At 43.2% G+C, this 22,245-nt stretch overlaps 2 protein-coding genes across 2 annotated transcripts in view; one reads left to right on the top strand and one right to left on the bottom strand.

Moving 5' to 3' along the window:
- LOC120065189 (5'-AMP-activated protein kinase subunit gamma-1-like) lies at window positions 1–6,138 on the top strand. Its single transcript, XM_039015977.1, has 13 exons — window positions 1–165; window positions 1,318–1,369; window positions 1,677–1,777; window positions 1,880–1,961; window positions 2,083–2,141; window positions 2,376–2,421; window positions 2,519–2,573; window positions 2,715–2,841; window positions 3,110–3,275; window positions 3,388–3,425; window positions 3,858–4,004; window positions 4,200–4,305; window positions 4,489–6,138. The coding sequence occupies exons 1-12, from the start codon at window positions 157–159 to the stop codon at window positions 4,302–4,304; spliced, it is 987 nt and encodes a 328-aa protein (XP_038871905.1). The 5' UTR covers window positions 1–156; the 3' UTR covers window position 4,305; window positions 4,489–6,138.
- A 3,642-nt stretch (window positions 6,139–9,780) lies between these two features.
- LOC120065188 (activin receptor type-1B-like) overlaps window positions 9,781–22,245 on the bottom strand; it is a 39,520-nt gene continuing 27,055 nt past the window's right edge. Inside the window, exons 2-9 of the mRNA XM_039015976.1 lie at window positions 16,784–17,029; window positions 14,630–14,896; window positions 14,176–14,406; window positions 13,852–14,019; window positions 13,249–13,405; window positions 12,973–13,097; window positions 11,855–11,985; window positions 9,781–11,347 (exon numbers count right to left, since the gene is read on the bottom strand). Coding sequence (XP_038871904.1) covers window positions 11,222–11,347; window positions 11,855–11,985; window positions 12,973–13,097; window positions 13,249–13,405; window positions 13,852–14,019; window positions 14,176–14,406; window positions 14,630–14,896; window positions 16,784–17,029 — 1,451 coding nt within the window. The 3' untranslated portion in view covers window positions 9,781–11,221. The remainder of the gene's footprint in view (window positions 11,348–11,854; window positions 11,986–12,972; window positions 13,098–13,248; window positions 13,406–13,851; window positions 14,020–14,175; window positions 14,407–14,629; window positions 14,897–16,783; window positions 17,030–22,245) is intronic.

Below are 22,245 nucleotides of genomic sequence, written 5' to 3'. Positions count from 1 at the left end.
TCTCTCGCGCTTCCGGGGAGTTTCAATGCTTGTCTCTCGTCGTTTAGCTCCAGTTTAACAAATAACGTAGATACCTCGGAAAGAAGTCCGTCGTGAGAAACAGTGGTTACGTCGCTACCTTACAGGATCAAGCAAGGGCGAGCCAGTGCATGGAATATGGAGTGTGTAAGTAGCTTAGCTACACCGCCAGCAAGGCTAAACTAGCTATCTAGTAACGTTAGCCTACCCTAGCTAGCCAATCACAGTACTTGATGTTTGCTAGCTACATTCAAGATGATACATGAGTAGCTACCCAGGCTAAGCCAGCTAGCTAGCAAGATCAACTTGGTTATCTGTGGTTGTGCGTCATAACTACTGGTAGCCTGCGTAACTAGTTCGCTAACCTCGTTAGTTTGCTGCATCTGTTGTGTTCCAGCCAGTAACCTTAGCTAGTTAACGTCACAGTACTAGTTTACATCATGACCTCTTACAATACCAAATTGGAGGCCATCATTAGCTGTTGACATTGTCAAGCCCTAGTTATCATTTCAGAGAGGTTAAGATGCTTTGTCTTCTACATGGCAAACTAGGTGAGATAACATTACCTGTCGTGTTAAAGGGAAAATCCACTCGAACTATATATTTTTTAATTAGTCCACTGTTGATACAGTCCCACAATGTTTTGCATGGCAGCAGTCAAGTTTTCAAGATATTAGACTTTCAGGAAGCAAAGTGACACTTGCTACATCATGATGATCGAAAATGCATCATATGATGATGTGGCACATTGCTTCTTGAATGTCCAATATCTTGAAAAGTTGACTGCTGTCAAACAAAACATTGTCGGACTGTATTAACAGTGGACTAATTGAAAATGACCTAAATACTAGTTGTTTTTTTGTGCAGATTTTTCCTTTAACGTTACATTGACTGCATGAACTGTCTAATGTCTGAGCTATGATCCAGCTAAGCTTGTTGGCTACCTTTTCTGTCCAAAGGTTCTTATATCTAAATGTGACAAGGACAGTCAGACAATGACTCCCATTCCTCAGTAGTGGCTAAATAATGCCATTTGTGTTGGTGCAGTGCACCTGTGCCCTGCAGAGTGTTTGTTGCTGCTTAGGAGGAGTGATCAAACATTGAACCATTTTCAAACAGCAGTATGTTGGCTACTTTATATTCCTGATATAACTATGCGATGATTAGCCATAACTAACACATTGGTGGTAATGAATATAAAAAGCCTTGGGTTCTTGTAGAGAACATAAGCTATTTAATTTCATTGGAATTCTGCCTTGCCTGGGGGAAATGAGTCAATGAACCTATACTCTCTTTCAGATTCCACTTGCTGTTGATGATGTGGATTGTAAAAAGGAGCCACTTCTAGGAGGTAAAGAGCCACCTTTTACTGTTAATGCATAGTGTAATAAACAGCAATGAAAGGATAAATAGCTATGCATGATGAGGTAATCTTAATCCTATGCACGGTGAGAAATTGTTAATATGCTTTTTTACATGAGTTTTTAAAAAGCATTCTTTTGTTTGTGTTGGAAGGAATCCTGAAAGTGTGACATTGTGATAAATTCTGGAATCTATTGAGGCAGCTCTTTTTACATACAAAAATATTACAATTGTAAATGCATATAAGGAATGGGCAGTAAATTGAACCCTTTCCCATTCCTCCTCATTCTCCTCAGACCCAGATTATAATGTCTACACCCGGTTTATGAAGTCTCATCGGTGCTATGACTTGGTCCCTACCAGCTCCAAGTTGGTGGTGTTCGATACTTCACTGCAGGCAAGACCATGTCCTGCTTTTAACTCCTTCCTGTCAATTAAATCTGGACCAAAGATGCTGCTTTGTGTTTGTGTGTGTATAACTGTGTTCATATCTCCATAGGTAAAGAAGGCGTTTTTCGCTCTGGTGTCCAATGGGGTGAGAGCAGCGCCACTCTGGGACAGTAAGAAGCAGTGTTTTGTAGGTAAGAATAGAGTAAGAATCACCTTTTGCTGGCTGGGCTTTTGGTAGATTTCGAGATGCACAATGAGTAGAGTCCCGTTGGACTCTGGTGACCCTGTTCTCCTGCTGATCTCTCACTGCAGGTATGCTGACCATCACAGACTTCATCAACATCCTCCATCGCTACTACAAGTCTCCTTTGGTAAGGCCTGTCCTAGCTTTCAGCCTGCCCTCGACGTCCACTGTTTCTGTGTTTGCTTGTTTATAGCATACCCTATCTCAATTTCACATTTTGAATCATAGTGGTGGTAGAGGGTGAAAAGGCACGACACGTGATTTGCAGCACACATCCTTCTGTCCATTGAACAGTTGACCTTCATGCCTCTCACCCCCCTTGTTATGTTAGTCAGCACTTTCTCCTGTTCTAATGTTTCAGGTGCAGATATATGAGCTGGAGGAGCACAAGATAGAGACATGGAGAGGTAAGGGCATTCATTAACTGTGTAATAATAAGTGACTGATAGCCTTCTGGAGCGCCAGTGAATTAACTAGTGCCTATTCTGTTCTCCGTCACCATAGAAGTCTACCTTCAAGACTCCTTCAAGCCCCTCGTTAGCATATCCCCTAACGCAAGGTAGGTCTACTGCCATGGCGAGATGTTGAGGGTTGTCACTGGACAGTTGGTTCAAGCAGCTTGAGATCAATTCGGTTATTTACTGGCACTGTTTGATACTGACACAAATGTGTATCAATTTCCGCTTCCTCCCTGTTTCAGTCTGTATGATGCTGTATCGTCTCTGCTGAAGAATAAGATCCACAGACTGCCTGTGGTCGACCCTCTGACAGGGAACACCCTATACATCCTCACTCACAAGAGGATCCTGAAGTTCCTCAAGCTCTTTGTGAGTCTTTCTTGTGATCCTCTCTTTCTTACACTCTCCCCGTTCATCTCTTTTACCACATTTTATCATCTGCTGTTCCTTGACATCTCAATGTCTCATTCTCGGCAGTAGATAAGGTAGGACAAGAGCACTGTTACAACTGTAGGCCTGTTAATGAAGTCCACACCAAAGTGTTTATTCATTCTTTTGAGGTAATATACCGTGTTTCATTTCTGTGTTTTTCAAGCCACTTGCATTAGTGGAACATTGTGTGTTATTTTCTTCCCAGATATCGGAGATGGCAAAACCTGCCTTCTTAGGCCAGACTCTAGAGGAGCTTGGCATCGGAACATTCCATAAGATTGCAGTGGTGCGTTCTGACACACCCCTCTACACAGCACTGGGAATCTTTGTGGACCAGAGAGTGTCTGCCTTGCCTGTCGTCGATGACAACGGTAAGTGAGGGAGACGAGGGGACAGTTGGTTAAACATGTCTGACCAAGACACTCCCCTGTTGTAAATGGTAGGTAGTTCTCATGTACCCATGTTTCTCTCTCTCACACACAGGACGAGTGGTGGACATTTACTCCAAATTTGATGTCATTGTAAGTACTGGACAGCTGTGCTACCAATGGGCGGTATTTAAACAGAATAGTCACTGGTTAGCAGAAAATATTGTTTGTGAGAGACCGACAATGAGACGAAACAGAAAGACCGTAACCAAAATTGTCTGTATCCTTGTGCTGTAAGGCAAAGAATTCAGTGCAGACCAAAGTAAGTCTCTCCTGTTCTAGATCAATGGGTCTCTTACCCAGTGGGCAGGCAGTATATAGAACCTGTGGGCTGTTATCGACCAGCAGACTGGCTGGGGTTTATTAGCCTTTAGCCTGGGGAAACAAGAGCAAGTGGGCTCACTCTGCACTGGACTCCACTAACCCCTAGATGACAGTATGTGTCTGTCTGTGTTTTCATCTCTACTATCCAAATACAGTACCGAACACAAGCAGCATTGAGAAGTAATAATGTCCCCCACACAGAACCTAGCAGCAGAGAAGATGTACAACAACCTGGATGTGACTGTGACCAAAGCTTTACAGCACCGCTCACAGTATTTTGAGGGAGTGCTCACCTGCAGCACACATGACACACTGGAGTCCATCATCAACAGACTGGTGGAGGCAGAGGTGAGAGAGTTGGAGACACCTGTGTATACACTATTATTGTTTGGGTTAACAATTTAAACCGTTTCCTGGGCGTTTGTCAAGGTCAATAGAAGTAGTACATACAATCATAATGTAATACACACAGGTGCTGAGATCTAGCCTTGGCTTTTAGTTTGTAACTTATGGTTTTGTTTTTCTGTCTATCTTCTCTCTCAGGTGCACAGGCTGGTGGTGGTTGATGAGCAGGAGGTGGTGAAGGGCATCGTCTCTCTCTCAGACATCCTCCAGGCACTGGTTCTCACTAATGAAGAAGCAGACTAAGGTAAACACAAACCTTCTCTATTCACTGACCTTGATAAATCAAATGAAAAGAATGTGAATGTAATTCAGCTTCAACTCAGTTCCTGAGAGGGAATGTCTTACCTGTAAATTGTTTTGTGATTTTTAAAGGATTTAAATAATTGTCAAGTTGAATTTAAGATTAATCTGGTGTTTTATATTTCAGGAACTGCTTGAGGGAGTGATAAAGGAAATATTCCTCCAAAAGATGAGGAAGGATAGAGAAAATGAGGATCCTGGAAGAAGGAGAAACAGGAGTGACACAAGAGAGGGAAAGATAAGAATCTTCTACATCCCCTCATGTACAAATGTACGTCTACAACACAGGAGGACATCTCTTTCTCTCTGCATACAAATGTACGTCTACAACACAGGAGGACATCTCTTTCTCTCTGCATACAAATGTACGTCTACAACACAGGAGGACATCTCTTTCTCTCTGCATACAAATGTACGTCTACAACACAGGAGGACATCTCTTTCTCTCTGCATACAAATGTGAAGTTCCATTGACTTTCTCAATCCAGCAATATAGACACGTACAGTAACAAGGGACATACAGGAACACTGTAAACCAAGCCAAAACCCAAGCAACCAAAAAGACCCAAACAAGAAGCAGGACCAGAAGTAGCCAATGGAGTGGAGCTGTATGTCCATTCTGGGCAGCCCAACACAACCTAGTGTCTCTCCTCTGTAAATGCAGGTGGTGGACCTATACAGTACAGGAATGATGTGTAGTTATATGAAGGGGGTCAATTTCCTACTTCTCAGACAAATCCATTCCCCACCTATTCTCTCCCATTTGGTCTGTAGATACACTGGAGAGAGGAGTCAGTAACTTCCCACCCTGGCCCTAAACTGAGCAGCATTCCTTTACCCATCATCCTTATAGGTCTGGTATCTCTAAAGCACAACTAGCCAGCCAATCATGGATCGCAGGTTAAAGAATGTCACAATGGAACTTGAAGATATACAAATCTACAACGGAAACTCCGCTGCCTTGGTAGGTGAAGTCTGGATTGTCGGAAATGGAACTGCTGTAGAAGATGTCATTTTTGAGTTTTACTCCTTTATATATTGATGCACAACCAATTACTATTTATGTAAATATAACAATGTTTTTATTTTGGTTATTTCTGTTGCTAAAGTGCTCTTAATTATTTTTTGGGGGGTTTTAGTCAAGTGTGTCCTTGTTTGTCTTGACATGCATTCAGTTTGACTCCGAAGACTGGAGAAAGTGCTACATCGTGAACCATAACATAAGGCTGCTGTTAAGGCTTGCTTAGCCTTGTTCCTGAAAGTCATTCTAGAGCTACATGAGAAATTATTTTGCCTTAAGTTTTACTCATTTCCCAATCCCAACATTTCTTTAGACAGTTTTCAACAACATGTAGCGTGAGTGTGGATTGATCATGATGGATTCGTTCACTTTTGCTTGTGAGCCTTTTCTAGTCCTCCTGATTGGATGTTAAGTGCTTCTGAGCTATTCATCATGATTGTATTGGGGGTATATCAGTGAAGCATTAGACATGATCTTTTTGCTGTGTCTATTCCATTTTCTTTCATCCTTGTTATATGATTCAATTTTAGCCTTTCATTACTGCCACCATTTTCTTTCTCCTTTCTCCATTCTGAGGGCAAACCAATCTCGATGTATGAAAATGACTTCCTTGGGCCATTGAGTCAGTACATTTTACTTTTCAAAATTGACTTTTGGTATGAATAAGACGCGTACAAGTATGTAAATGCCGTCTTTTTTCTACTACTCATGTGAAGTTCTAATTTAATGCATGAGCAATAAATATTATTTCTCTTACATGGGGTTGTTTTTGACATGTATGCACTTTTGAATGTGTTTTGTCTTGGTGAAGCAGTAGGGTTGATGTGTAACTGAGTGGGTGTAGGTCAGTCTGAGGTTGTGGGTAGAGCAGGATGTGATGTAACACTATGGCCTAGATTTAATCAGATCAAGAATTAACCGGCGTTAGATGTGTTGGCGGTGTAACTGCGTTGGCGCGTTCAAATTTTCGAATCGGTGAGCAGTTGCTTGTGTGATCATTGTCAAAAAGCCACACCCGTCTCACTCATGTTAATTTCCAAATGAGAAAGTGTAGGCTATATAGAAATGTCTGCTTTAGGTATAATGCCGGGAGTCGCTTGTGGATTTGACGGCTCTAAAGCAGTTGCACCGCCGACCTCAAACTACTGCTATGCGGGTGTAGGCTAGTGCAGATCTGGTACAATCTAGCCCTAAGTCAGGGTAATGAGACTGCTGACCACACGAATCAGCAACGGTGGACGAAGCATTACAGGAAATAGAGACATTAAACTAGAACTTTCCTTTTGATTTGAATGAGTGGTAGGAAGACATTAAGGTTGCATCTGAAAAACATTGGAAGATGCATACACAAATGCAGTATTATAAACCGTTTTTGCATTAGGTGTACATACTGGTGTGAGAAAATAAAGACAAACAATTTAGGAAAAGAGTTGTATTTATTACTATAGGCTATATAATATTACCTATATACATGATTGGATACTAGTCCTGAAAAGGTTTTCACTTGGTTTTAAAAGCTTATTTTGATTTCTTACCTGGGCGTTCTCATCATTCGTCACTTCATTAACTGGGTGTTTCGAGCACTGAATGCCGATTGGCTGACAGCCGTGGTATATCAGACTGTATGACAAAACATTTATTTTTACTGCTCTAATTATGTTGGTAACCAGTTTATAATAGCAATAAGGCACCTCGGAGGTTTGTGGTATATTGCCAATATACCAGGGCTAAGGGCTGTATCCAGGAACTCTGCGTTGCGTCGTGCATAAGAACAGCCCTTAGCTTATTGGCCATATACCACACCTCGTGCCTTATTGCTTAAACACTCCATAGTGCAATACAACATTTCATCTTGTCATAATTCCCCTTAACAGTATGTGCTCAAAACAAGGCCATAGAGACACATCCCATCCATGGCCTATGACGTTTACATAGGATCAATCCCCAACCAAGGACAGAAAATCTCAACTCACCTAACAGTACGCAGACAACACCCAGGTTCCATCTACCACTCACAGCCAAAAACATAAGCAACCACATTTTCAGGAAAAATATGCACATGTACACACGCCAAGTCCTCTTGGACATCACCCAAGAACTATAAACAAATAATATACAGTACAGGCGAGCGTGACATGGTCATAAACTAACACAAATTAAATCAAATAAATGCATCCAGGCCATACATATTTCCTGTGAAGTATCAGTAGTATTAATTTTACCACCAAAAAGTTTAACGACAATCTTCTTGTGCTACAGCCACACTGAATAAGCACTCTTTACAGAGGGTCTGGGGACTCCTCACTGTTACTTAGCTTTATGAAGAAATCTGTGAGAGGTATTTACCAATCACCAAATCTGAAGAACTGTGATTAAAATGCTTAATATATTATAAACACCCTCTGTTGTCACTGGTGTGATCTGCAGTAAAACAGTGAGGGGTGTTGAGGACAGTTTGGTTGAGGTGCCGTAGAGTGAGTAGTGCACACATTGGCCCTGCAGAGCCTTTTCTAGGAACTAACAATAAACTGGCAGGATTAAGAACACAAGGAGACTTCACGTCAGCAGTACCTTTTGAGTTTGTGCTCAACAAAAAATAAAGCGACAAATTTAACAGTACATATTATTTTCCTGAAAACAGAATACATGGTGAAAACAAGAATTGACAGATCAATCATCATCCATCATACAAACTATTTACAATTTGCATATCAAAGAGGTAATGTAGGTGGGGTATAATTTATGAATATGGAGCGGAATAGACTAAAAATCAAATACTGTTCTATAGTAATGGGAGACATCAAATAGGAGGGACTCAGTATGTGCTTTCAATGACTCAGTGTACAGTAGTGTTGCTTTGTAGATATTCCATTGGTTTATCAGTGGATGATTGACAGCACATATAAGCCTCTCCAATTGTCTCCCATCCAAGACCAGTAACCAGTGTAACTGTTGGCAAACATTCCAAAACATTATTAAAATATCAATGGAAACTCAAATAAAAAAAGGGTCATATATAGTCACACCTAAAAAAGTTATTGTATGTACAGTGATAATACTCGGTCAGGGAGAATATAACATGAGGGGAAACATACATGGAGGTATAGTGATAAAAAAATTAAATAATCATAACAGCAATTGATGTGTGTTTACAAAATGGCTACAATACAGTCCATCGTCATGAAATACCATAGAGCCAGGTGTTTGTATGGACCATCCCTGCCTCTAAGTGGGCAATAGGAGTTCCATTACAACAATGGATGTAGTAATGGGAAACATAGACTTAAAGAACCTATGTAAGCTGATCTCTCAGTGACTCACAGTCCACTGCTACCATAAATGATAGATAACATGACCCGATAAATGAGGAAGACTTGGTCCTGATCGATTTTAAAAACAATTTCTTAGTTTATATGTACAACAGAGAGATCCGTCTACAACTTGATCATTTCCACAAATGAGTGCCTTTTGCTTCCCTTTGATATTTTAAATAGAAATTGTGCACCAATATTGAATTTTAAAAGACTGTTATATTCAATGAAGTACCCTTTAATATAGACCACAGGGAGAATTTAATCAATCACATTCTCTCTTAAAGTGCCAGCATTTTGAATTGTCCCTCCATGCACCCTCTGACTTCCAGGAAATTTTTTACCCACTTAAAACCTCTTAAGGATCGTACCCTTTTCCCCTTCCAATTTTCACCTAAAATGACATACCCAAATCTAACTGCCTATAGCTCAGGACCTGAAGCAATGATGTGCATATACTTGATACCATTTGAAAGGAAACACTTTGAAGTTTGTGGAAATGTGAAATTAGTGTAGGAGAATAAAACATTAGATATGGTAAAAGATAATACGAACAAAAGAACATGCGATTTCCAAAATGTTTTTCTCCATCTTTGAAATGCAAGAGAAAGGCCATAATATAATATGGCAGTTTAGGTGCAATTTAGCAGTGAGTGTGCAACTTTTCAGATTGATCCAGTGAAGCATAGCAATACTGGACAATATTTTGTATCAAGTTTGCCCAAATGTGCCGAACTGGTCAATTGATACATTTTCAAGTAGATAACTATAGAGAACATGCAAAAATTATATGGTAATACAACATTTAAGTTTACACACTCCCAGGAATGTAATACATGATGGATCATTAGGTTATACACTAATTTTAGATCTAGATGGCCGGGCGGGGTGGGTGTGGAGCAGAGACAGTAGGGGTTCAAACTGTAGAACCCAGTTCCTACATTTTATCTCTGGGACCCTCAGGATGACAAATCAGAGCAAGATTACTGAATGTAAGTACATTATTTACCTTCAGAGCTGAATGTATCAGTTTTTTGTTGTGCACTCTCCTCAAACAAGAGCATGGTATTTTTTTACTCTAATAGCTACTGTAAATTGGACAGTGCAGTTAGATTAACAAGAATTTAAACTTTCTGCCTATATAAGACATGTCTATGTCCTGGAAAGTTTACTGTTACTTACAACGTTATGCCGTCAACCGTCCCGGTATAGGGACACCGATCCTGTAGAGGTTTTTAACCTCAATATTGTTCCAAGTTTTCACCATAATTGCAAAGCCCTATTTAATTTTTTGCTTTGACAAAGTCATTTCTGAAGATTATTATATATTTTAAAATGTGATGATTCATTTTAAGGAGAAAAAAAACTTGTTTTAATATGGTGGAACTCCGAACATCTAATAGTCAAATCCTAGTGTAAAAGCAAGTGAGCAGGTTCTACTCTTTCTGGCCATTTTCTGGTGTTTTGTGGTGGAAAACTGAGTGGGTCAAGTATAACCCATCAACCATGTTACTCATAGATAGACAGGCTAAATCTTTAAAAATATTTTAGTTGTTGTGAAGCTTGCATTCAATTGCCCCTCCCTGTTGCACACAATAAGCTTCCATTTCCCCTGTCACAAGAGGATTCATGGCTGATTTAAGAAGAAATAGTCTACACTGTTAGTCAACCTAAATACTTTACTTAATTAGGCACATACTATAGTCTTTTTTTAAAAATTTGATTTAACCTCGAGATGGGAAAACATGTTTTTTTATTAAGTTGAACATGTGCTCTTTATGACAGAATGTAAAAATGAGGTGAAATCAAACGTTTTTTCCCCCACCAAGTTAGATATCTCAAAAGGCACTGAATTGGTGGAATGACCCCTACACAGCATTCATAGAAAGACTTTACCTTCCCCTTATATACTCCCTGACAAAGAAGACAGTTAGACCTCTCCCAATATCGAGTCAACATGGCATGAATACAGTATAAAGACAAACAGAACAAAAATAAATTAATGTATAGGGTAAAACCATTAGTGTCCTTTGATAAGTCTTTGGGGAAAGTTTAAAAAAAAAAGAAAAAAAAAAGGTTTAGAATTAAATTACACATTCTGTTAATAAATACACAGTTGTATATATCCTGCCATTGAGATTAACATGGGCATTGTCAGTAGTAGTAGTAGTAGTAGCAGTAATTGCGTTGGCAGCCATTTTAGTAGGAACAGAACGGGGAAGGGGGCTGCAGGGACAGAAGGGTGGGGTAGGTTGGGGACAGGGAAGGACAGGGGTTGTCAGTAGTTTTGGCTGAATAGGCGAGGTAGGGCTTGTCACAACTCAAACAGTGGTGGCTTTAAAAAGACTGGCAGGAAAGTTTTTATATAGTGTTCTTTTTACATTTTGCTTTTGTCATTGCATTCTTTTCTTTTGTTAGCTTGTGCGTTCATTGGAAAAGACACTGTCCCCCGCTCTTTCTCTCTCAGTATACTTTAGTGCGGGACAGGGTCCCTAGCGCTCTCCTCAGGTTTTTGGGACAGAACCATCTCAGACTTTGATGTCCTCCTGGACACTCAGCTGGGACAGGGTCTTCTTGATGCGCAGGGCGGTGAGGCGGGCGGCTCCATTGGCGTACCAACACTCCCTCATGATCTTCCCCATTACACGCAGGGCCTGGGGGGAGGGGGAGGGAGGAAAAGGAGAGATAAAGTAGAGTGTTATCTTAAAGCTCTGGGATAATGTAGACCGTTATCTAAAGCTCTGTGATAATGTAGAGTGTCATCTAAAGCTCGGGGATAACGTAGAGTGTTATCTTAAAGCTCAGGGATAATGTAAAGTGTTATCTTAGGTTCTGGGGTAATGTAGTGTGTTATCTAGAGCTCTGGGATAAAGTAGGATTGAGCGAACGTGAAGAAAATTAGATTAGATAAAGTCATACATGCAAATATGGTGCAGATATGCACAGGGCTAAACAAGCTTATCAAAACCACCAATGCATCCCCAGAGAACAAGCCCGGCTAATGAACATACTTCATTTAAAATACACAAGTATACAATGTAATTCTTATAAGAAACCAGTGACACTTTCATATTAGTGAGCGACTGCTGTGCTATCATAATAGGATTGTTTGATTGACCTTAAAAGAGCATGCATATCTATCTACATGTGTCCGCCCCTACCTCGTAGCTCTGCCACCAGTTGGGCACGTTGGGCCGTAGTTTCTGGTCACACACCACCTTCCTCATCTCCTCTATGGAGGGGTCAGAGGGCACCAGATCATAGTAGGGCAGCTGGTACTCCTCATGGATACCTAGGGACAGAGGTCAAAGGTCAGGTAAGGCCCAGTTTCTAATTGATGATGAATTAAACTTTTAACTACATTGAGATAGAGATACTGTATGCATCGCAAATGACACCCTTTTCCCTATATCGTGCACTACTATAGGGAGTCCTATGGGCAATAAATAGGGCAGGGTTCCCAACTGGCGTGCCGAATTCGGCGCACAGGTGATTTTATCTGGTCCCAAGTTTTTGTATTTTTTTTATTGTTGGACATAAAATACTGAAAACACCAGCAAATCAGCTTCAAGTTATTTTAATTTTGGAAATTGTTTCCAAAGTATTCCCACGCATAATAGAGATAAACACAGAGTGTACAAAACATTAAGAACAGCCCCCCATGTTGACCCCACACCTGTGTCAAGTTGTCTGGATGTCCTTCGGGTGGTGGACCATTCTTGATACACACAGGAAACTGTTGAGCATGAAAAACCAGTTGCAGTTCTTTACACAAACCGGTGCGCCTGTCACCTACTACCATACCCTGTTCAAAGGCACTCAAATATTTTGTCTTGCACATTCACCCTCTGAATGGCACACATACACAACCCATGTCTCAATTGTCTTAAGTTTAAAAAATATATATATTTTACCTGTCTCCTCCCCGTCATCTACACTGATTGATGTGGATTTAACAAGTTAAATCAATAAGGGATCATATCTTTCACGTGTATTCACCTGGTCAGTCTATGTCATGTTTTGTACATTCAGTGTATGTGATTGTATACAAATATAAGGAAGGTTTGCAAAGATGATGTTTTAATCAAATATTATCTCTTTGGGCTTCTTGGGTCAATTTGCAGTCTACAAATTATTTGTAATTATGTTCCGGCCCTCTGACCATCCGCTCAAGAAAAAAAATTGTCCCGAGGCTGAATCTAGTTGATGATCCCTGATATAGCCAATAGGGTGCCAGTTGGAACCCAGCCAGAATGTGCTGAGGAGGAGCCTGTCTGACCTCCAGCGTTGCAGCGGCGTGTGATCTCCCAGTACACCAGGCCCAGAGCGTAGATGTCGGCACACTTAAACGAATCAAAGTGCCTCATGTTGATGCTCTCATCCAGAACCTCAGGGGCCATGTACCTGACACAGAGAAAATAGGTCTTTGTAAGCTGGTCTATATCCCTGATAGGTGGTGGTATGTGTTGTGGGATGTGGGAGAGGGGGGGGGGTCAGTAGTTGAAGTTGAGAAATCAAGTACTTCTTAAGGTTGATGGTGTGTGTGTGTTTGTACCTCTTGGTGCCCACTCTCTGGTTGGGAGCGATGTCTATGGTGTCGGTGGTGGACTCGTGGCGCACTGCCAGCCCAAGGTCAGCGATGGCACATGTACTGTTCTTCTTCACCAGGATGTTCTTAGACTTGAGGTCTCGGTGGGCAATACCAGGCTTACCTAGAGGAAGGCAGAGAGTTAGACTACCTGACAATTACTGCATTCCTGGCAATCAATGGAACTTATGTAACATGTTCGTGTGAAACAGGCGTTTTATGATTTCCAATTCATTTAAATCAAACATTGATCATGGTTATCTGCAGTATACCACTGGCTTCCAATGACAGTCAACAACATTTCAAAAATGTTGAATGATGTTAATAACTGAACTATCAATAGATGCTTTACTTTAGAGGGGCTGCTATGCAAATCAAAAACTAGGCAGATCAATAACCCTGAACGGGAGTTTCCTATCAGCTAGGAAGCATGGCCTACATTCACTGTTTGCACAGGCCAGGAAAAGGTTGAGTAGGGAACAAATTGAAGAGCCCAGAAGAATTAACACATACAGCAACATGCAATCCAGTTTGCACATGGGCACAAGTACAACACACTCACACACTCACCCTGCGTGCCCAGGATCTCCATGTGCAGGTGTGCCAGGCCGCTGGCAGCCGACAGTGCCAGTTTGATCATGGCCTCGATGGTCACAGAGTAGCGGTTCAGGTAGTCAAACAGAGAGCCGTACTCGTGGTAGTCTGACACCAGCCATAGCTGGGTCCATGTGCCATTATCTATGAGAAACAGAGAGACTAAGTTTAGAGACCAATTGTTAGACCCTACACCAGCTAATACGAAAAAACTGACCTGAACACCAGAAAGCTACAAGAAGTGCTCTTCGAAGGGGAATATTTTTTATGTGATGTCACACGACGACAGCCAGTGTTTACCTTTGTTGTCCGCGGCGATGAATCCCAGGATGTTCTCGTGGCGCAGCATGACAGTCTGGTAGATCTCAGCCTCCCGGAACCAGGAGCGCTCCTCTCTGGACGAGAAGATCTTCACTGCCACGTCTCCTCCTCGCCAGCGGCCCCGCCATACCTCTCCGAAACGCCCCTTCCCTATGATCTCCTGCAGCACGATGGTCCTGGCTACCGTCCGCTGGACAAACAGAGGGAGGCCTGCACAGAGACAGAGGAGGGAGAGGACCGAGACATACGGGACACAGAGACAAGGCAAAAAGAGAGAGGAATATACGGTCAGACAATGAATCACATTGCCTAATATCAACCACATTTCCCCCTATGGGTCTTCTTTATCTATGGAAGACATCATTACAGCTACAGTCACACATTTATTGAGATAGATCTGACCCCTAGAGAGCCCCAGCTGTGCTGTACTGACCGGATCCTGATCCAGAGGTGGACATGTCGTAGATGAGGTCCTGCAGGGTCTTGTCCTTGGCCATGTAGAGGTGGTCACAGGAGGGGTCCTCCACCTCCAACCTCTGCCTGTGGCTGTAGGCCCTCTGGTGGTACTGGAACAGGAACACAGCCATGATTAGCAGCACACACAGCAGGCAGACGGGCCCTGCGACCACTGCCACCAGTTCCACTGGACCCCATGTACCATCAGGGCCAAAGCCGCCCCCCAGGCCCGGCCGCAACGTCACTGAGAAAGAGGGAAGAGAGACAATGAGAATAAATACATATTTCACATTTAATTTACACTGAACAAAAATATAAAAACGCAACACATTACAATTTCAAAGATTTTACTGAGTTACAGTTCATATAAGGAAATCAGTCAATTTAAATAAATTCATTAGGCCCTAATCTATGGATTTCATATGACTGGGAATACAGATAAGTATCTGTGACCAACAGATGCATAAAAAAAGCTAGCAGTGTGGATCAGAAAACCAGTCAGTATTTGTTGTGACCACCATTTACCTCATGCAGCGCGATACATCTCCTTCGTATGGAGTTTATCAGGCTGTTGATTGTGGCCTGTGAAATGTTGTCACACTCCGCTTCAATGGCAGTACGAAGTTGCTGGAACACGACGTCGTACACATCGATACAGAGCATCCCAAACAATGGATGACATGTCTGGTGATTATGCAGGCCATGGAAGAACTGGGACATTTTCAGCTTCCAGGAATTGTGTGCAGATCCTTGTGACATGGGTGATGGCTGTGCATTATCATGCTGAAACATGAGGTGATGGCGGCGGATGAATGGCAGGACAATGGCCCTCATGACCTCGTCACAGCATCTGTGCATTCAAATTGTCATCAATAAAATGCAATTGTGGGGCCTCCCGGGTGGCGCAGTGGTCTAGGGCACTGCATCGCAGTGCTAACTGCGCCACCAGAGTCTCTGGGTTCGCGCCCAGGCTCTGTCGCAGCCGGCCGCGACCGGGAGGTCCGTGGGGCGACGCACAATTGGCATAGCGTCGTCCGGGTTAGGGAGGGTTTGGCCGGTAGGGATATCCTTGTCTCATCGCGCTCCAGCGACTCCTGTGGCGGGCCGGGCGCAGTGCACGCTAACCAAGGGGGCCAGGTACACGGTGTTTCCTCCGACACATTGGTGCGGCTGGCTTCCGGGTTGGAGGCGCGCTGTGTTAAGAAGCAGTGCGGCTTGGTTGGGTTGTGCTTCGGAGGACGCATGGCTTTCGACCTTCGTCTCTCCCGAGCCCGTACGGGAGTTGTAGCGATGAGACAAGATAGTAATTACTAGCAATTGGATACCACGAAAATTGGGGAGAAAATGGGATAAAAAAATAATTAAAAAAAATGCAATTGTGTTAGTTGTCGCCATACAAGACCGTGTTGAGGACAACGAGCACGCAGATGAGCTTCCCTGAGACGGTTTCTGACAGTCTGTGTAGAAATTATTTGGTTGTGCAAACTCACAGTTTCCCAAATTATCCGGGTGGCTGTCTCAGACCATCCCGCAGGTGAAGAAGCCAGATGTGGAGGTCCTGGGCAGGCGTGGTTACACGTGGTCTGCGGTTGTGAGGCTGGTTGGATGTACTGCCAAATTCTCTAAAACTACATTGTAGGCGGCTTATTCTCTGGCAACAGCTCTGGTGGACATTCCTGCAGTCAGCATGCCAATTGCATGCTCCCTCAAAACTTGGGACATCTGTGGCATTGTGTTCTGCAACAAAACTGCACATTGTACTGGGGAAATGTTATTGTACCCAGCACAAGTTGCACCTGTGTAATGATCATGCTGTTTAGTCAGCTTCTTGATATACCACACTTGTCAGGTGGATGGATTATATTGGCAAAGGAGAAATGCTCACTAACGGGGATGTAAACAAATTTGTGCACAACATTTGAGAAATAAGCTGTTTGTGCGTATGGAACATTTTTGGGATCTTTTATTTCAGCTCATGAAATATGGGACCAACACTTTACATGTTGCATTTATATTTTTGTATATATTTAATGAGTAAACATAACCCAAACGCAACTCTGTGAACTATGTTTCAGACCCATGTCTTCTATGGCAGCAGATAGCCTATCCCTGTGGAATGTGTGGAGCTCACCAGAGGGAACTTTGAGGTTGAGGCTGTTGCAGTAGTTAGTGTAGCAGCAGTGTGTGTTGAGGAGGCCCTCAGCACTCAGGCAGTAGAAGGGCTGGCCCGGGGGTACCAGCTTGTCCCGGGTGATGCAGATACGAATGTGCTGCTCTTGGCCGTCGATGAAGGACGTGGAGGCCATGCAGGCCCCATCCGTCTCACACTGGGAGCCAGTCTTCTGACACTGGGCCGTGGTACAGTTACACCACAAAGCTGCAAACAGAGAGAGACAGAGTATTTCAATATTTTGTAATTGCTTATGAAGTTGTGTCCGGCATTGACACATAAGTGACATTTTTTCACTCCTCCACTGTATGAGATGCAAGTTCATATCCAGCAGAGGGCTCTCAAAGACAGTAGCAGTGCCACCAAGCATAGGACTACAGACAAACAGATTAACGGTGTGTTAATTACATTTTTCCTCCAAATGAAAAAACACCACGACAGCGTAACACCCCTACCCTACAGAGGTGGTTCATCCCAGAAACAGTGTATCAACTGTAAATCAAAATGCACGACATCTTCAAAAGACACGTTCGGTGGCGGGCCACGAAACAATTGTGGCCATTTTATATGTCTCTGCCATTTATATTATTGGATGGAGGGGCCTCCCGAGTGGTGTAGCGGTCTAAGGCACTGCATTTCAGTGCTTGAGGCGTCACTACAGACCCGTGTTCGATCCCAGGTTCTGTCACAACAGGCTGTGACCGGGTGTCCCATAGGGCAGTGCACAGTTGGCCCAGCGTCGTTCGGGTTACGGGAGGGGGCTTTACCTGGCTCATAGCGCTATTGCGGCAGACCGGGTGCCTGCAGACTGACTTCGGTCATCAGTTGAACAGTGTTTCCTCCGACACATTGGTGCGGGTGGGTGGGTGTTAAGGAGCATGGCTTGGCGGGTCATGTTTCGGAGGACGCATGACTCAAACTGTGCCTCTCCCGAGCCCATTTGGGCAGGCCGTGTAAGAGTTCTTTTTTTTGGGGTCCTCTAATAGCGTAAAAATAATATTGAGCTGCACCCCCTTTTGCCCTCAGAACAGCCTCAATTCATCGAGCCATGGACTCTACAAGGTGTTGAAAGCGTTCCACATGGATCCTGACCCATGTTGACTCCAATGCTTCCCACAGTTGTCAAGTTGGCTGGATGTCATTTGGGTGGTGGACCATTCTTGATAAACACAGGGAACTCGAGTGTGAAAAACCCAACAGCAGTGCAGTTCTTGACACACTCAAAGCTACTACCATACCCCGTTCAAAAGGCACTCAAATCCTTTGTCTTGCCCTTTTAACCCTCAATGACACACATACACAATCCATGTCCTAATTGTCTCAAGGCTTTAAAAATCGTTCTTTAACCCATCTCCTCCCCTTCATCTATACTGATTTAAAGTGGATTTAACAAGTGACATCAATAAGGGGTCATAGCTTTCACTTGGTCAGTTTAGGTTATGGATAGGGCAGGTGTTCGTAATGTTTTGTACACTCAGTGCATCTTGATTAGATAAGTATTCAACCCACTGAGTCAATATGTGTTTTTGGATAAGTCTAAGAGGTTTGCATACCTGGATAGTACATGATTTGCACATTATTATTTTTATTAATTCTTCAAGCTCTGTCAAGTTGGTTGTTGATCATTGCTAAACAGCCATTTAAGTCTTGCCGTAGATTTTCATGCCGATTTAAGTCAAAACTGTAACTAGGACCCTTAGGAACATTCAATGTAGTCTTGGTAAGCAACTCCAGTGTATATTTGGTCTTGTGTTTTAGGCTTTTGTTCTGCTGAAAGGTGAATTTGTCTCCCATTGTCTGTTGGACAGTAGACAGAACCAGGTTTTTCTCTAGGACTTTGTCTGTGCTTAGCTCTATCAGGCTAAATTTCTTTTAATCCTAAATACCTCCCCAGTCCTTGTCGATGACGAGCATACCCATAACATGATGCAGCCACCACGCTTGAAAATACTGTATGAAGAGTGGTACTAAGTGACGTGTTGTGTTCAGGACAAAAAGTTAATTCCTTTGCCACATTTTTTTTTGCAGTATTACTTTAGTGTCTTATTGCAAACAGGATGCATGTTTTGGAATAATTTCACCATGCTCAAAGGGATATTCAGTGCCAGTATATTTTTTTTACTCGTCTATCAATAGGTGCCCTTCTTTGTGAGGCATTGGGCAAACTCCCTGGTCTTTGTTGTTGAACAACCATTATTGGCCACAGACTAAAATTTTTACTCCCATACTTATTTAGGCTTGCCATTACAAAGGGGTTGAATACTTGACTCAAGACATTTCAGTTTTGTAAAAAATTCTAAAAACAAAATTCCCCTTTGACATTATGGGATAGTGTGTAGATCACAACATCTCAATCCAATTTAAATTCAGGGTGTAACAACAAAATGTGGAAAAAGTCCAGGTGTGTCAACTTGACTGGTACTGTATGTATGCATGTATGTATGTACAGTACCAGTCAAGTTGACACTCATTCAAGGGTTTTTCTTAATTTCTTACGATATGGTAGAATAATAGAGATGACATCAAAACTATGAAACAACACATATGAAACCATGTTGTAACCAAAGTGTTAACCAAATCAAAATATATATATCCGCTAAAATGGATGGCACTGTGATACTTTACTCAGCAAACTGGATGCTATTTTGTAAATGACATCGCCGAAGTCAAGGATCGGTAGGATAGTCAGTTTTATGAGGGTATGTTTGGCGGCATGAGTGAAGGAGGCTTTATTGCAAAATAGGAAGCCAATTCTAGATTTAATTTTGGATTACTTAAAGTGAGTCGAGGGAGAGTTTACAGTCTAACCAGAAACCTAGGAATTTGTAGTTGTCCACATATTCTAAGTCAGAACCATCCAGAGTAGTGATGCCAGTCGGGCGGGCAGCAATCGGTTGAAGAGCATGCACTTAGTTTTACTAGCATTTAAAAGCAGTTGGAGGCCACGGAAGGTGTGCTGTATGGCGTTGAAGCTCGTTTGGAGGTTTGTTAGCAGTGTCCAAAGAAGGGCCAGATGTATACAGAATGGTGTCGTCTGTGTAGAGGTGGATCTGAGAATAACCTGCAGCATGAGTGACATCATTGATATATACAGAGAAAAGAATCAGCCCGAGAATTGAACCTTGTGGCACCCACATAGAGACTGCCAGAGGTCCGGACAGCAGGCCATCCGATTTGACACACTGAACTCTGTCAGAGAAGTAGTTGGTGAACCAGGCGAGGCAGTCATTTGAGAAACCAAGGCTGTTGAGTCTGCCAATAAGAATGTTGTGATTGACAGTCGAAAGCCTTAGCCAGGTCGATGAATACGGCTGCACAGTAGTGTCTCTTATCGATGGAGGTTATGATATCGTTTAGGACCTTGAGCGTGGCTGAGGTGCACCCATGACCAGCTCGGAAACCAGATTGCATAGTGGAGAAGGTACGGTGGGATTCGAAATGGTCGGTGATCTGTTTATTAACTTGGCTTTCGAAGATTTTAGAAGGTGGATATACACTGCTCAAAAAAATAAAGGGAACACTTAAACAACACAATGTAACTCCAAGTCAATCACACTTCTGTGAAATCAAACTGTCCACTTAGGAAGCAACACTGATTGACAATAAATTTCACATGCTGTTGTGCAAATGGAATAGACAAAAGGTGGAAATTATAGGCAATTAGCAAGACACGCCCAAAAAAGGAGTGATTCTGCAGGTGGTGACCACAGACCACTTCTCAGTTCCTATGCTTCCTGGCTGATGTTTTGGTCACTTTTGAATGCTGGCGGTGCTCTCACTCTAGTGGTAGCATGAGACGGAGTCTACAACCCACACAAGTGGCTCAGGTAGTGCAGTTCATCCAGGATGGCACATCAATGCGAGCTGTGGCAAAAAGGTTTGCTGTGTCTGTCAGCGTAGTGTCCAGAGCATGGAGGCGCTACCAGGAGACAGGCCAGTACATCAGGAGACGTGGAGGAGGCCGTAGGAGGGCAACAACCCAGCAGCAGGACCGCTACCTCCGCCTTTGTGCAAGGAGGTGCACTGCCAGAGCCCTGCAAAATGACCTCCAGCAGACCACAAATGTGCATGTGTCTGCTCAAACGGTCAGAAACAGACTCCATGAGGGTGGTATGAGGGCCCGACGTCCACAGGTGGGGGTTGTGCTTACAGCCCAACACCGTGCAGGACGTTTGGCATTTGCCAGAGAACACCAAGATTGGCAAATTCGCCACTGGCGCCCTGTGCTCTTCACAGATGAAAGCAGGTTCACACTGAGCACATGAGCACATGTGACAGACGTGACAGAGTCTGGAGACGCCGTGGAGAACGTTCTGCTGCCTGCAACATCCTCCAGCATGAACGGTTTGGCGATGGGTCAGTCATGGTGTGGGGTGGCATTTCTTTGTGGGGCCGCACAGCCCTCCATGTGCTCGCCAGAGGTAGCCTGACTGCCATTAGGTACCGAGATGAGATCCTCAGACCAATTGTGAGACCATATGCTGACACATGCACATTTGTGGCCTGCTGGAGGTCATTTTGCAGGGCGCTGGCAGTGCACCTCCTTGCACAAAGGCAGAGGTAGCGGTCCTGCTGCTGGGTTGTTGCCCTCCTACGGCCTCCTCCACGTCTCCTGATGTACTGGCCTGTCTCCTGGTAGCGCCTCCATGCTCTGGACACTACGCTGACAGACACAGCAAACCTTTTTGCCACAGCTCGCATTGATGTGCCATCCTGGATGAACTGCACTACCTGAGCCACTTGTGTGGGTTGTAGACTCCGTCTCATGCTACCACTAGAGTGAGAGCACCGCCAGCATTCAAAAGTGACCAAAACATCAGCCAGGAAGCATAGGAACTGAGAAGTGGTCTGTGGTCACCACCTGCAGAATCACTCCTTTTTTGGGGGTGTCTTGCTAATTGCCTATAATTTCCACCTGTTGTCTATTCCATTTGCACAACAGCATGTGAAATTTATTGTCAATCAGTGTTGCTTCCTAAGTGGACAGTTTGATTTCACAGAAGTGTGATTGACTTGGAGTTACATTGTGTTGTTTAAGTGTTCCCTTTATTTTTTTGAGCAGTGTAGGTCTATAACAGTTTGGGTCTAGAGTGTCTCCCCCTTTGAAGAGGGATGACCACGGCAGCTTTACAATCTTTGGGGATCTCAGACGATACAAAAGAGAGGTTGAATAGGCTAGTAATAGGGGTTGCAACAATTGCGGCAGATCATTTTAGGAAGAGAGAGGGTCCAGATTGTCTAGCCTAGCTGATTTGTAGGGATCCAGATTTTGCAGTTCTTTCAGAACATCAGCTGTCTGGATTTGGATGAAGGAGAATGTTTTTGTGCTGGTCAAGGGCAGTCAAGTCTGGGGTGAAACAAGGGCTATATCTGTTCTTAGTTCTACATTTTTTGAATGGGGCATGCTTATTTAAGATGGAGAG

This window comes from Salvelinus namaycush, chromosome 20 (genome assembly GCF_016432855.1).
Source record: "Salvelinus namaycush isolate Seneca chromosome 20, SaNama_1.0, whole genome shotgun sequence".
NCBI lineage: Eukaryota > Metazoa > Chordata > Actinopteri > Salmoniformes > Salmonidae > Salvelinus > Salvelinus namaycush.
Note: the sequence above shows the minus strand (reverse complement) of the source record. Positions and strands in the feature narration are given on the sequence as shown.